The sequence below is a fragment of the Leptidea sinapis genome, chromosome 46 (assembly GCF_905404315.1).
Source record: "Leptidea sinapis chromosome 46, ilLepSina1.1, whole genome shotgun sequence".
Classification (NCBI taxonomy): Eukaryota; Metazoa; Arthropoda; class Insecta; order Lepidoptera; family Pieridae; genus Leptidea; species Leptidea sinapis.
Genome location: NC_066310.1, coordinates 6,890,091 through 6,903,513, shown reverse-complemented (window position 1 = coordinate 6,903,513; position 13,423 = coordinate 6,890,091). Strand labels below are relative to the sequence as shown.

General features: G+C 33.4%; 2 protein-coding genes across 3 annotated transcripts in view; both read left to right on the top strand.

Moving 5' to 3' along the window:
* Window positions 1-1,967, top strand: part of LOC126977836 (protein dead ringer) — a 199,790-nt gene extending 197,823 nt beyond the window's left edge. For both annotated transcript variants that reach the window (XM_050826463.1, XM_050826462.1), the window contains exon 10: window positions 99-1,967. In XM_050826463.1, the coding sequence (XP_050682420.1) occupies window positions 99-226 (128 nt within the window). In that variant the 3' untranslated portion in view covers window positions 227-1,967. The remainder of the gene's footprint in view (window positions 1-98) is intronic.
* The window catches only part of LOC126977843 (peptidyl-prolyl cis-trans isomerase FKBP8), a 323,871-nt gene that overhangs the window by 270,572 nt on the left and 39,876 nt on the right, over window positions 1-13,423 (top strand). The gene's annotated exons all lie outside the window — the stretch shown is intronic.

Genomic DNA, 13,423 nt, shown 5'->3' with positions numbered 1-13,423 from the left:
CACAGTCTGTTCTACTGACATTACAACAGACACTTCAAAAATTTTATTCAAATGTTCACGTCTGATTTTCTTTGTAATTAGCCTTCATTTGTTCACAGGTGACGCGAGCACGGGTGATCAGAAATTAGTTGTATCAATAGAACTGAATGGAGTTACCTACGAAGGCGTCCTGTTCCCCTCACAAACCGGAAATGGACAGAATAACCATCGGCAAATGGTCTCTTAATCATCCCAGCGTATTATAAACCATATTGTTATAGAAACTTATGGGTAAAATTAAGCTTAGCATCCTCACAAGAATGAATTAAATGAAACCCGTCCCTTTCGATTCAGTTGTTATGAAAGGGACGAACACACTCAATTTAGATCTGTACGTCGCATGAAAATAGTTATAAACTATTTCGTTATGTAAACATTCAAGCGAAAACAACTGGTTGGTTTCGAGTAAAACACCAAGTACCGATGTGCAAAATGTAAATGCATCGTTCGTTCATATTTGATGCACAATTGCACTGGTTATTTCGTTTGTTGATTACACATCGACCATTACATAGTGGCTCTTTCCATCCTTGTCCACATTAGATTAAGATTATTTTTATCTGGAACACTTAAGTTATGATTATTCAATTTATAAAGGGACTGAGAGCGTCAGTTATTAACACAATTAAGTTATTCGTCATTTATTGCTTAACGTAAGTTTGCATTCACTCACTGCCCATAATTCATCTGTAGAAATCCCGCATAATATATTTTATGTTCGTAAAATGACAATTTGTGTAAATATAGGCTGGTATAGATTGTGTTTATTTATGGTTTTTATTTGATGAGTGTCGGACGTGCTTTTATATGTTTTTATGTAAATTTTTGTAAATATTCTTCTGTTTCGCAGATGGATTTTATACACGGCGTTGTATACGTGTTTGTGATTGTTAGATACTTATTAGGTGTATATTTCGAATATTATTATCAGTATTGTATTAGATTTAATTATTTATAATGCGCATAGTTTTTCTGTTCGCAATATAGAATAGACCTTGTTTGCTTAAGGTTATTTTAATGATTTGTACGTCCTCGGGGTCCCCAGACATACAGTAGGCTACTTAACGGGTATCGCTAATGATGCCAGTGTATGGTTTAAAAAAAAATTCAATAATATCAAACTTGAGATTGGTTACTGGAATGAATTTGCTCGTTTACTGGCTTCGTGTATGTCTGGCATAATAGGTATTTAAAAAGGGACGGATGACAACAATATTAATAATGCTTTTTGGAATGTTTTTAATGAATTTTGGTTGGATCTCTGCTTATATCTAATAACGGAATCACAAACAAGAGAAATGTTTATTAAAATATGTTATTATTGAAGGCGCCATTGGCCTCTGTGTTTTAAATAATTTTTTTATGTTGAAATATTTTTTTATATTAATGATCGAATAATGGCAGTATAATATAGTAACTAGTTCTCTACTTAATATATCTAATTGTATACTATATACAGGACTTCCCTGTTATGCCATGTAGTTAGGTTTTTATTACTACAATAATTATATAATAATATGAAAATAATTTTGAATCTATCAATCTCATACAGAAATCTAAATCACACGATTTTAATAAATTTAAAATCCACGTGTCATTGTGCAATAAGCGAAATCCAAAATTAAAAAAGTATAAATTGAAAATTATCTAGAATTAGCAGTAGAATGTAAAATACGAGATGCTTGTAAATGACTGATTTAATTTACAATTAGTAATTTAATTTTTTTAATCTGTTATGTGTATTCGATGTAATGATTTTAGGTTATGTTAGTAGGTGTAGTTTAGTACATTCCGTGTGTACGGTGGTCTTGAGCAGTGAGCACACAATATGCAACGCTGCCCGCTGGGAGCAGCCACGAGTTTCGTGTTACACCAAAAATTTTTGATGTATTCAGATAATATACATGATTAAATAACTATATGACAAATATGACTTTTATTTACATCAATTTGCTTGTTACACTATAAAAATCTATCCACACGGAGTGGTGTGAACAAATATTAGGTATATAGGTGCTTAAAGCGCTTATTATACTTCACTGAATTTAGTCCTCTAAATTCAGAAGCAACTTACAAATTCTCATCACACTGTCCCAAATTTTATTGCTGAATCAGTTACCACTTACAAGGATATCTTCAGACACCAAAAAATTGGCCTTTGGCCAGCCACGAAGAACATGGGTGATGGAATATTTATTACCGCGCGGTTATTAAGCAAACATGGACATTATGGGTGTTTTAAAACCACGCGGACTTCAAGTTATCTACGAATGGATTCGACATCTTGTGACAACGTTTATGTAAAAGCAAGATACTAAGCTAGTATCCTACGAGACAGTATAAATGAAAAAGAAAGATTGGTCCTAACACTAAGATTATGGTCAAATGATATTAAAGTCATAAAAAGATTTAAAATAAATTTCTTTAATAACCCAATCCATGCTGACATATATAATCACTGAAACTTGTTGGGCTTATTATTCGGGAACACGAAACAAAACTTAGATACGTCTTCCACGCACAAAGAGTCACGAGCGACAGAAATCAGTAACTTAATCCGACTACACCTTCTTAATTGCGTTTCTGATTAGGCTGACACCTACCAAAACAATCTTTATTTCTGAATTTAGGAAGCTAGCTTGCTAAATGCAATTTTACTTGTCTAAATTTAGTAACGACTGAATTCAGAGAGCGCTTATTTATATAAGCGCTTAACTGTATGTTGGAGAAACAATGTTCCTGTTGCAATGTCATTAATTATTATAAAACACAAGGCTTTACAATGTTTAATTAAGATTCTACAATACTATTACATTACTTCACAAGAACTTCTAAAAATATGAACTGTTCTTACAGTTCTCGATATTCCGAGCATCGTGTTTAAGGCACCGATCTAGCTTTTATCCAACTAATATAGGTACTCTCAACCTTAGATAAATTATACGTCTAGATAAACTTACTGCTAGACAATAGATGAAAACATGCCAGGCTTATTACTTTATTATTATTAGGTTAAATTCCAAATCTATAAAAGTCTATTTAAAAAAGTGGAAATAAGATTCTTGCCACTTCAATCAAATTGAATCAAATTCAATCAATTAAATTCGACTTTTCGGTGGTTGCAAATACTAAAATTTGTTACTTTAACAAGTATTTGAATTGTTATCGGTATTATTAATGCCCGGTTTCTGAAGCTCTCTGCTAAACTTTCATTAGCTATTGGTGCGTTAAAGTTATGTATATGATAAGCGTCGTTTAACTGTCACTTCGTTTCTGAATACCGATCGCATCGTTCAATAGTTATGCAATCGATAACTGGTTCCTTATCGTACCACTAGAGGGCTCTGTTTGAAACGAAGACGTATTAAAATAGTGTAGTTACCTATAATTATTATTACCATAGTTAAAGGGAAAGCTATAACAGCTTAGTTATTATATTGTATGGAATGCATATTGATGCAAGTATAGTATAGTAAATAATTGTGTTTTTTGGCTTTAAACATTGTCAAACAAAGAATAATGTTGGCTTTTATTCTGCTTTCTCCCTTTTGTTTGTATAAAAACATTGTGAGAATTTCGAAAATGCGAAAATATACAAGCTCGTATTGAAGACATTTAATATTCATATCTTGCTATAGTGATTGAAAACATCTGTGCTGTTAACCGTCGAGGAGTTCTCTTGTTTGGAATAGATCTTGAGCCATGCCATCATGGTAAATAGATTCAATCGGCTTCAATAGTTGAAACAATTTCGTGATTGCGCTTTATTAATTGCACATGTATTGCACATGTCTATACATGTGCACATGTCTATACATGTGCAATTAATTGTAAATCTTACTTCTGGTCACGCGTATCACAATTATTGTTCAAATCAAATCAAAATCACTTTATTCATGTAGACGGAAATGACACTTATGAATGTCAAAAAAATATTTTTCTTATTGAATCTACAGCTGCTTCGTAAAGGGTTGAGCTAATGAGAAGAAGTAGAAAGAAACTCATTGCCACTCTTTTATATCAAGATATACATTTCCATGGATTTACAAATCATTTCAATTACAATATAATATAATATACACACGCCAAAAGCAGTGACATTTAAGCGAGCATGACGAAACCTGTTACGAGAACTCAAGCAAACAGCAATAAAAGAATCTTATCAACATATCATGCAATACTCACCAAATACGTCTACTTACAATTTGACAATTCTGCTTAAACTTATAATTAATATTATATTTTTACTAACTGTAATCAAAAGTTCAATCCTTTAGGGAAATCAAATCAAAATCACTTTATTCATGCAGGTCAAGGAAATGACTTTTCTTTTTATGTGACAATCACTCACTCACAAATCATTTCAGTTACAATATATGTAAAGTGATGCAGCAATAATACTCAGACTACAAATACTCAAAAAAAAATGTAAGTTAATACGAAAAATCAATAGTTATGAGTACAGTCACGGCCGACTACTACTGTATCAACAATAATAGTAGGCCATGGTGCGGAATATGCATCAATCCACACACACCGCAAATAAATAAAAGTATTTAGCGATCATTTTATCAGCAATTATAAAAAATTTTAATTTTAAAACCATGAAGCAGAATTTCCGGCTACAGGATCATCTTGCCACCGCAAGTATCGCCCGTTCACGAGCACGATACATGGGCCAGCCATCGCCTCCCTCAACCATATTTTAGGGATGGGAACAACCAGTCCCACGTCGCCGCCACAAGCAGTGACATTTAAGCGAGCATGATGAAAACTGTCACAAGACCTCATGCAAATAACAAAAACAAGAATGTTCATCTACAATATATTCAACAACACTCACTAAACACCTCTACTTACAATTTGACCATTTTGCAGTATAATTATTCATAATTATAAATACTATACTACTATATTTAATTAGGGGAATAAAAACTCAACTCTTTTAGAGCATTATTCATACCCATGCTTTCTAAATAATCCTTTAAATTGTAATACGATTTTTCCAGTTTATGTTTAATATAGGCTTTGAACTTGTTGAGGGACATTTCCATTATGTTCTCAGGAAGCTTAATATAAAATCTATCGGAATACAGCAAACACGTGAACTTTAGAGCTCAAAATTCAATTGAATGATTTGACTCTAACCAGCATTGCAAGTTAAATAATATCTTTTAAAAATAAATTTGATTGGTGCCTCAACATTAATAATTACAGGATAGTTTTAAAATCCGTCTGGAGTTTTAACTGTCATGTTTTGATAGTTCAAAAGAAGGCTTACAAAAGGTCCCAAAATATTAAAAAACATTGTAAATATGTAAAGAATAGATTCCAACAAGTCTAAATGCCTTATTAGAATTTTCTATTTTATTTGTTACTACGCGCCATCTATGTACATTATGATAAAGCATCAGTTTTTAGTCAGCGCCATCTAGAGTACACCTTGTTAATCACGAGCATTAGTCTGTCTGTACCTTTTTGTGGCTGCTTATGTTACGATGTTTACTCAATAGAGTGCGCTCACAACATTCTACTCAACATCTAATTGTGAGATGCTTGGCTAAGTTCAGTGGAAGGCTCCATTGCACAGAATGCCGGCTAGATGATGGGTCACAACAGCGCCTACTTCTCCTGTGAAGCAGTAATGTTTGGAAGTATTATCTTATGTTTGCAATTAAGGTAGTGAAATTACTAGGTTAATGAGACTTAACATCTTATGTCTCTAGGTGACGAGCCCCAGTGTAGTTCCGCTCAGAATTTTTGGGTTTTTCAAGAATCTGACTGTCATAAAAAAAGTTCTGTTAAAATTAAACGTTAAAGCATTATAGTAAATAATTAAAAAAATTGCTAAAGCAATGTGTGTTTTTTATTTAACAATCTATAAATTATTTCCTTTTTTGTAATAAAAGTACATTTTGAAATGAAAATCACTTTCAAAGATTCCAATTTTCAATGCAGATGGGTTTTTTAATTTAACATTAAATTATGTAGTGGACTAACGGCTTTACAAATGAACTTGGTTTAAAGTCATACCTGAGACTTAACCATTTGCATATTCTTATGCAAAATATTGAATATATCGCTGACAGCACTGTTAATACCATGATTATTTTGAATATTAAACGCGGGAAACGATATTATGCATCCGATTAAATCATAGGAAAATGTCTATTGTACGCATTTTGCACGGACTAGTAAAAAAATAAGGTCTCCGTGTCGCCTTACATAACAGTGTAGCACCAAAACAAGCCGATAAACGTGTAAATACATAGTCCCACGCACACACTTACACTACTACAGGCCGATAGGCGGCCATTATTACAATTGTCATCGTCTGTGACAGTTTAGTTTGCGTCTCAATAAAATAATTTAAAAATGCCGTCGTGCGTTGTGAAATTCTGTAAAAACGATACTATGTAAGTATTTGTGGCCATATATGATTACTTAAGGGAGAAAAAATTGTGTAACTAGTATCCCCCGTAACCGCACACACACTAGCATAAAGGTGCTTCACTTGCTAATATCACGGCGCGGAGTCCTTCTTTATTTACTCGTCCGTGTCATTTTGGATATTTTTCGTTTATTCTCAAGTATCACTTTATAGCAAATTTATTTGTAATATATTCCGATAATATTTGTTGTCTAGCCAAACAGATAAAAAGCCTGTATATGTGACCATATCGGTTAGATTTTTGTTATTTTAGGAACTTGAAGTTAACAAGTTCTTAATCTTAATATATATAGATAACAACGTGACACGTTGTTTGTCCGCGATGGACTAAGAAACTAATGAACGGATTTTAATGGGGATTACTTCATGGTGTACAGTTTAGTCCAACTTGAGAGATAGGATAGTTTTATTTCGATTTGGGACCCATAATTTGTTTTGTATGCATATTTTCTATGAGAGAATTTAGTGACGCCCGATTTTTATAAATACAGTCACACAAAGTCAAAGTCAAAATGTAAAAATAAAAAACCTACATATAAATTAAAACATAACAATTCAAATATTTTCTTAATGCCAACTGATGAAATGGAGATAATAACCGTTATTAAGTCACTTAATAATTCAAATTCCACGGGCTGCGATGAAATAGCAACAAAGGTAATAAAGGAATGTGCAAAGGAACTAGCTCCAGTCCTAGCCTACTTAATAAATCTATCTTTTGAAGAAGGTACTTTCCCATCAAATTTAAAAAAGGCAAAAGTAACACCTTTACTCAAAGCGGGTGATAAAAAGGATATTAACAACTATCGACCAATCACACTCATTCCTGTTATCTCAAAAATTTTTGAAAAGATACTGCACAAGCGATTAACATCTTTTTTAACTAAACATAATATCATTTTGGAGGAACAAAATGGTTTCCAAAAAGGAAAATCAACAACTTTAGCGTGTTTTTCGCTAATAAAAGAAATATCGGAATGCATGGATACAAAAATTCCAGTAACATCAGTATTTTTTGATATGAGCAAAGCTTTTGACAATGTTTGTCATGAAAAACTATTAGATAAATGCGCTCAATATGGTATTCGAGGTCTAGCAAATGACTGGCTTAAAAGTTATCTTTCAAACCGTACTCAATACGTTGAAATTGCTAAATTAAATAATAAACAAGAAGTAATACCTTATCGATCAGAACTTAGACTTAAAACAAAAGGTGTACGACAAGGAAGTATATTGGGTCCACTTCTATTCATAATCTACATAAACGACTTACCTAGCATTACTACTAATAACTGTACTCTTTTTGCCGATGACATCTCTATTGTAATTAAATGTAACAATGAATTGACATATGATATAGAAATTAATAAAACAATAAAGGACACAATTGAATGGCTTACTGAAAATAACCTGACTGTAAATATAAAAAAAACAATGTATATGCAGTATTATAATAAGAATGGGAAAGGAAAAGATATTAATGTTAATTATCATAATGAGAATATTAAAGAAGCACAACTTGTCAATTTTCTTGGTATTTCTTTAGACAGCAACTTGTCCTTCAAGTCACATGTTGACAAAATTAGCAAAAAAATTAACCATCATGTATTTGTCCTCAAACGCGTATCAAAAACAATAGGTGAAAAAACAGCGCTAATGGCATATCATGCATTCGTGGTTTCAGCTTTAAGATATGGATTGGTCATATGGGGCAACTCGGTGAGCATAGGGCATTTATTTATTGGACAGAAGAAGTGTATCAGGGCGGTTTGTGGAGCCGGCCCCCTAGATTCTTGTCGACCGCTATTTAAAAAATTGAAAATTCTATCGCTACCATGCCTATACATTTATGAAATAAGCCTATTTGTTCAAAAACATATGTGTGATTTCTATACAAAAAAAAGCCAGAAGGTTTTAAATACAAGGTATCCAAATAAACTCATAATGCCCTTCTGTAGAACTGCATCTTTTAGTAGAAATTGTTTCAGCATGTCTGTGAAAATATATAATACATTGCCCAATGAATTGAAAGATTTACCGTTCAAAGTTTTTAAAAGAAGACTGCATCAGTGGTTAACAAATAAGTGCTTCTATAGTTTAAATGAATTTTTCAATACAAAATGAATTAGTCTATTTGATAATAATATATGTAAATTAATATACTTTTATGACATTGAATTTGTTAATATTATACATAGGTACTAAATGAATTATTAAGTTATTTACGTCTCATATTATAATATTATATAAGTATTAAAATTTCATTTTATAAATATTATTGATATCATTGTGAAATCCGACATGTTTCAATATAACAGTACGATTAGTGTTTAGACAATTTTGTAACATATTTTGCATGTCAATTGACGAAACATATTGGATTATCCATTATATTGTTAACACCTTAAGTACAATGTTTCCTGCAAATAAATTTCATTTCATTTTTCATTTCATTTCATTTTTCATTTCATTTCATTTCATTTCATTTCATTTCATTTCATTTCATTTCATTTCATTTCATTTCATTTCATTTCATTTCATTTCATTTCATTTCATTTCATTTCATTTCATTTCATTTCATTTCATTTCATTTCATTTCATTTCATTTCATTTCATTTCATTTCATTTCATTTCATTTCATTTCATTTCATTTCATTTGACAGTTCCACTGTGAAACAATTTCAATATAACAACAGGGAGCATTTTTTATGAAATAATTCTTGATGTTTTGAAATATTATTGGCAAATACCTATAAAACAGTATTTTTTTTATCTACAGAACAACGTCTGTCGGGTCAGCTAGTTATTTAATATAAAAAAAGCATTTTTGTTCTTACTATGGTTATAGCTTTAAGGGCTGTAAGTCACGTAGGATTTTGAATACAGCAACTGGCAGATATTTGCAGTAGTGGCGTCGCGAGGCAAAAAGTTTCCAGTGAAACGCGCGGTTGTAAGGTTCCAGATATCGAAATTGTTTATGTTCGGCTGCGAGGAAACATTAGCGTCCATTTTTCCACACAGACGTTATCGACTCTTGTTTTTAAATCTCCTTGGTTTCTAAACATAGATTAAAATAATTTTTAACTAAAAGAGCAATATTATCATTGTCTGTGTATCTCACTTTTGTTTTTGTTAGTTCTTGCACCTACTTCATAAAGTGCCTAAAACAGTTAAATATCTTGATTTTTGAGTTTACAACTCACGATTTTAGTCGGAGCTGCAGTAGTCTGTACCTCACTGATGATAATATTCTCGCTCGCGATAACGCAACGATATGTTGTTTTATAATTCTTAAATCTAAAAAAGCCCTCAGATACATGAAATCCTTCCCCGTGGAATATAAAGTTGAGTACAATAACGAAAGACGGAGCAGCATAGCAACAAACTGGTACCCATTAGATGCTAAAAGAAGAAGAGGTAGACCTGGAGAGACGATCTAGTAAATTACGAAGGAGTGATATGGTCCTGCAAAGCAAACAATAAGGACGAATGGAAGAAGAATATTTAACAAATAACTGGATTAAGGGTCAGATGCAGAAGGTAGCTATTTTGGGAACGGTAAGCATCGTGCGGAAGTTCCTCCGTCTGTCGCCCTAACCACCGGCCGAATTGTAGTGAACTTCCGCTGGTCGGACTATATTTTTTATATTTATATTGATAATGTTGTTTATTCATACATATGTTATAAATATAAATTATTGATAATATATTATTCAAACCAAACAGTGCTCTGTGAACGGCTGGATCACTTGGCGTTGCGTAGAGACGTGGCTTCATTGTGTGTCTTCTACCGTATTTATCAAGGGGAGTGTTCCGAGGAGCTGTTTAACCTGATTCCTGCAGCCGAATTCCACCTTCGCACGATACGCCACAAGTTAGGATATCATCCTCACCATCTGGATGTGTGGCGGTCCTCCACAGTGCGGTTTTCAAGGAGCTTTCTTCCACGTACTACAAAGCTGTGGAATGAGCTTCCTTGTGCGGTGTTTCAGGGACGATACGACATGGGTACCTTCAAAAAAAGCGCGTACACCTTCCTTAAAGGCCGGCAACGCTCCTGTGATTCCTCTGGTGTTGCAAGACATTGTCGGCGGCGGTGATCACTTAACAACTGGTGACCCGTACGCTCGTTTGTCCTCCTATTCCATAAAAAAATCATATAACTATATTTACAATACTATGATAAAATTAAAACTATCACTACGCAGAAGTGTTCCAAGAATCCTGGTAGTATTTCCGCCTTGGATATCTAGGCTGATCCGTTGACGGAAATAGCTGTCAGCGCTTGGGCTTCCAGTAGCTTTATTGAGCCACCAAGATAGTACTTGGTACATTCTCGAATCATATTATAAATATAGGAAGTAAGATTCAGTTATAATAAAGTGTATAATAATATATTTAAAAAAAATATAATAATAATAAGTTGGCTTTTTGTTCCAACTTTTAGACTTCATAAAACTTGTCACTCATCTGTGGGGAAATATATACAAAATAATATGTAATAAACTCTCACATCATGTTAGTGAACTTTCGTTACATAAATTTAAGCTTCATATTAAGGATATTTTCATGAAGAAAGTGTATTATAAAGTCCAGGAAACTAAAGACGATGAAAATGTATAGATACTGTGAAAACTGTTAAGGGAGGATAAAACTTGCGAACAAAGCCTCTTGGTAGTCTTCTAGTGATGGCATAACAATTGACTTTCATAAGTGCTAATTACATTAAGTTATAATTTACCTTTTTTTTAATGGAAAAGGAGTACAAACGAGCGTACGGGCCGGGCCACCTGGTGATAAGTGATCACCTCCACCCACATTCTCTTACAACATCAGAGGAATTAAAGGAGCGTTGTCGGCCTTTAAGGACGGTTTACGCGCTTTTTTTGATGGTACCCATGTCGTATCGTCCCGGATACACAGCACAAGGAAACTCATTCCACAGCTTTGTACTACGTGGAAGAAGCTAAATGAATAAAATATCATAAATAGTTAATAGCTAAATACATTTTTTACAATTTAATTTTATCAAGAAACACGAAACTAATGAAAAACCTTGATCGCCGAGGACCTGGCTCAACGACCTACTGGTGCCGCATGATAAGAAAATCCGACTTCTTATCCTCGCCTTAAACAGTACACGATTTACGGTAGAAGGCCCTTCCCCTATCCATAAAGTCATAAAAGTCATTTAAATCTTTACTTTAGGAACAAACAGCTCTTTGAGAGAGAAGAAACGTCGCAAGCAGCAAAGCTTCACCTTCAATTGAGCGCGATTTAGACCCACTTTAAACGGCCAGATTTCGTTCAAACTTCGTAAATTTATCGAGGACCGAATTATTCCATTATTCAATTTGCAAAATATGATTTTTGTCAATTTATATAATTTTCATCTGTCTTCGATAAGGCAGGAAATTTTGTTAATTTTAAATTTCAACCATTATCTTTCACCGATGTATCTAATATTAGAAAATTTTGGAAAATCAAAGAGAATTTTGTGCATTTTAGCGTGTTTTTTAGTTTTTTTTTTTAAACGTTTGTATAGTATTATTTTTAATAATAATTCTAATATTATTACATTACTTATTGCTGAAGCTAATCACAGTGCAGTGCTGGCTCATTGTTTATATAATCTGAAGTTGACTTGTAAAATTTAGTGCAGAGAGTTTCTAATAAAATCTTTTAAATTCAATAAGAGAAAATAACAAAATACTAGTGGCTGACTATGTACGACTTGTCATTCAAAATCGGTTACAGTTACTAAAGATACGGTTCTTTCCTTTTCTATCTTGCTGTACATCCGTAAGAGATGTTCTGCTTTTTTTGAACGCTTTGTTCGTCTATGTGCTACTGTTTTATGACTAAGGTTTGAACATAGGCTCGGAGTATAATATTATAAAAGTGCTTACATTAGTTCTGAGAAGTAAAGTTTTTTTATATGGAAAAGGAGGTCAAACGAGCGTACGGGAAGAGTACGGGTGAAGTGATCACCGCCGCCACCATTACCACAATCACAGGAGCGTTCCCGGCCTTTAAGGAAGGTGTATGCGATAAGCTCATTCCACAGCTTTGTAGTACGTGGATGAAAGCTCCTTAAAAATCGCACTGTGGAGGACCGCCACACATCCAGGTGGTGGCGATCATATCCTAATTTGTGGCGTGTTGTGCGAAGGTGGAATTTGGCGGCAGGGATCAGATAAAACAGCTCTTCGGAACACTCCCTGTGACAATTTCGGTAGAAGACACACAATGAAGCGACGTCTCTATGCAACGCTAAGTGATCCAGTCGCTTACAGAGCACTAGGTCCCCGACAATTTTGTTATTATTATTATTATTACAATGTTGTGTATTTATGGAGCCTGTTAAAAGTTAAGTAAACCAGTTTAAGTAAAATCAGGAGTCGCCAAGGTACCTAACCAAATTCCTAAGTCAAGTAACTCGAGTAATTTTGTAGATTATGTATCTGTAATTGCTTGACCATAACGATAGATTAGCAATGCAAGTTCAAGTTCAACTCTTGTTCATGGCAACTGGGTTACTTTTAGGTTAGCGACCATTACTGCCAATGACTCCCGAAAGCAGCACAGTGTATAGCGTATGTGACCAGTAATAAATATTGGAGTTAGAAAGGTTCAGGCGATGACATAAACGGACACAAAACATGTAGACATCATAAAACATATACACAATACATAACAAAGAAAAATAACAAAAGCAGATTCAAGCAATCGATTAGAGTTTAATGGTTTGTGAGTGAATATATTTAATTAAGGAATTTAGGACTTTTTTCTTTCTCGTGGATGAAAGAAATAGAAGGTATTTAAGCTCGTTTTGGGCAAATGAGGGAGAATGTTTTACAGGGCGACTGTTCTTTTTGGGCAGCTAAAAAGAATGTGGCTTCATCAAAGCCACAAATACAGTTGGGGGATTGG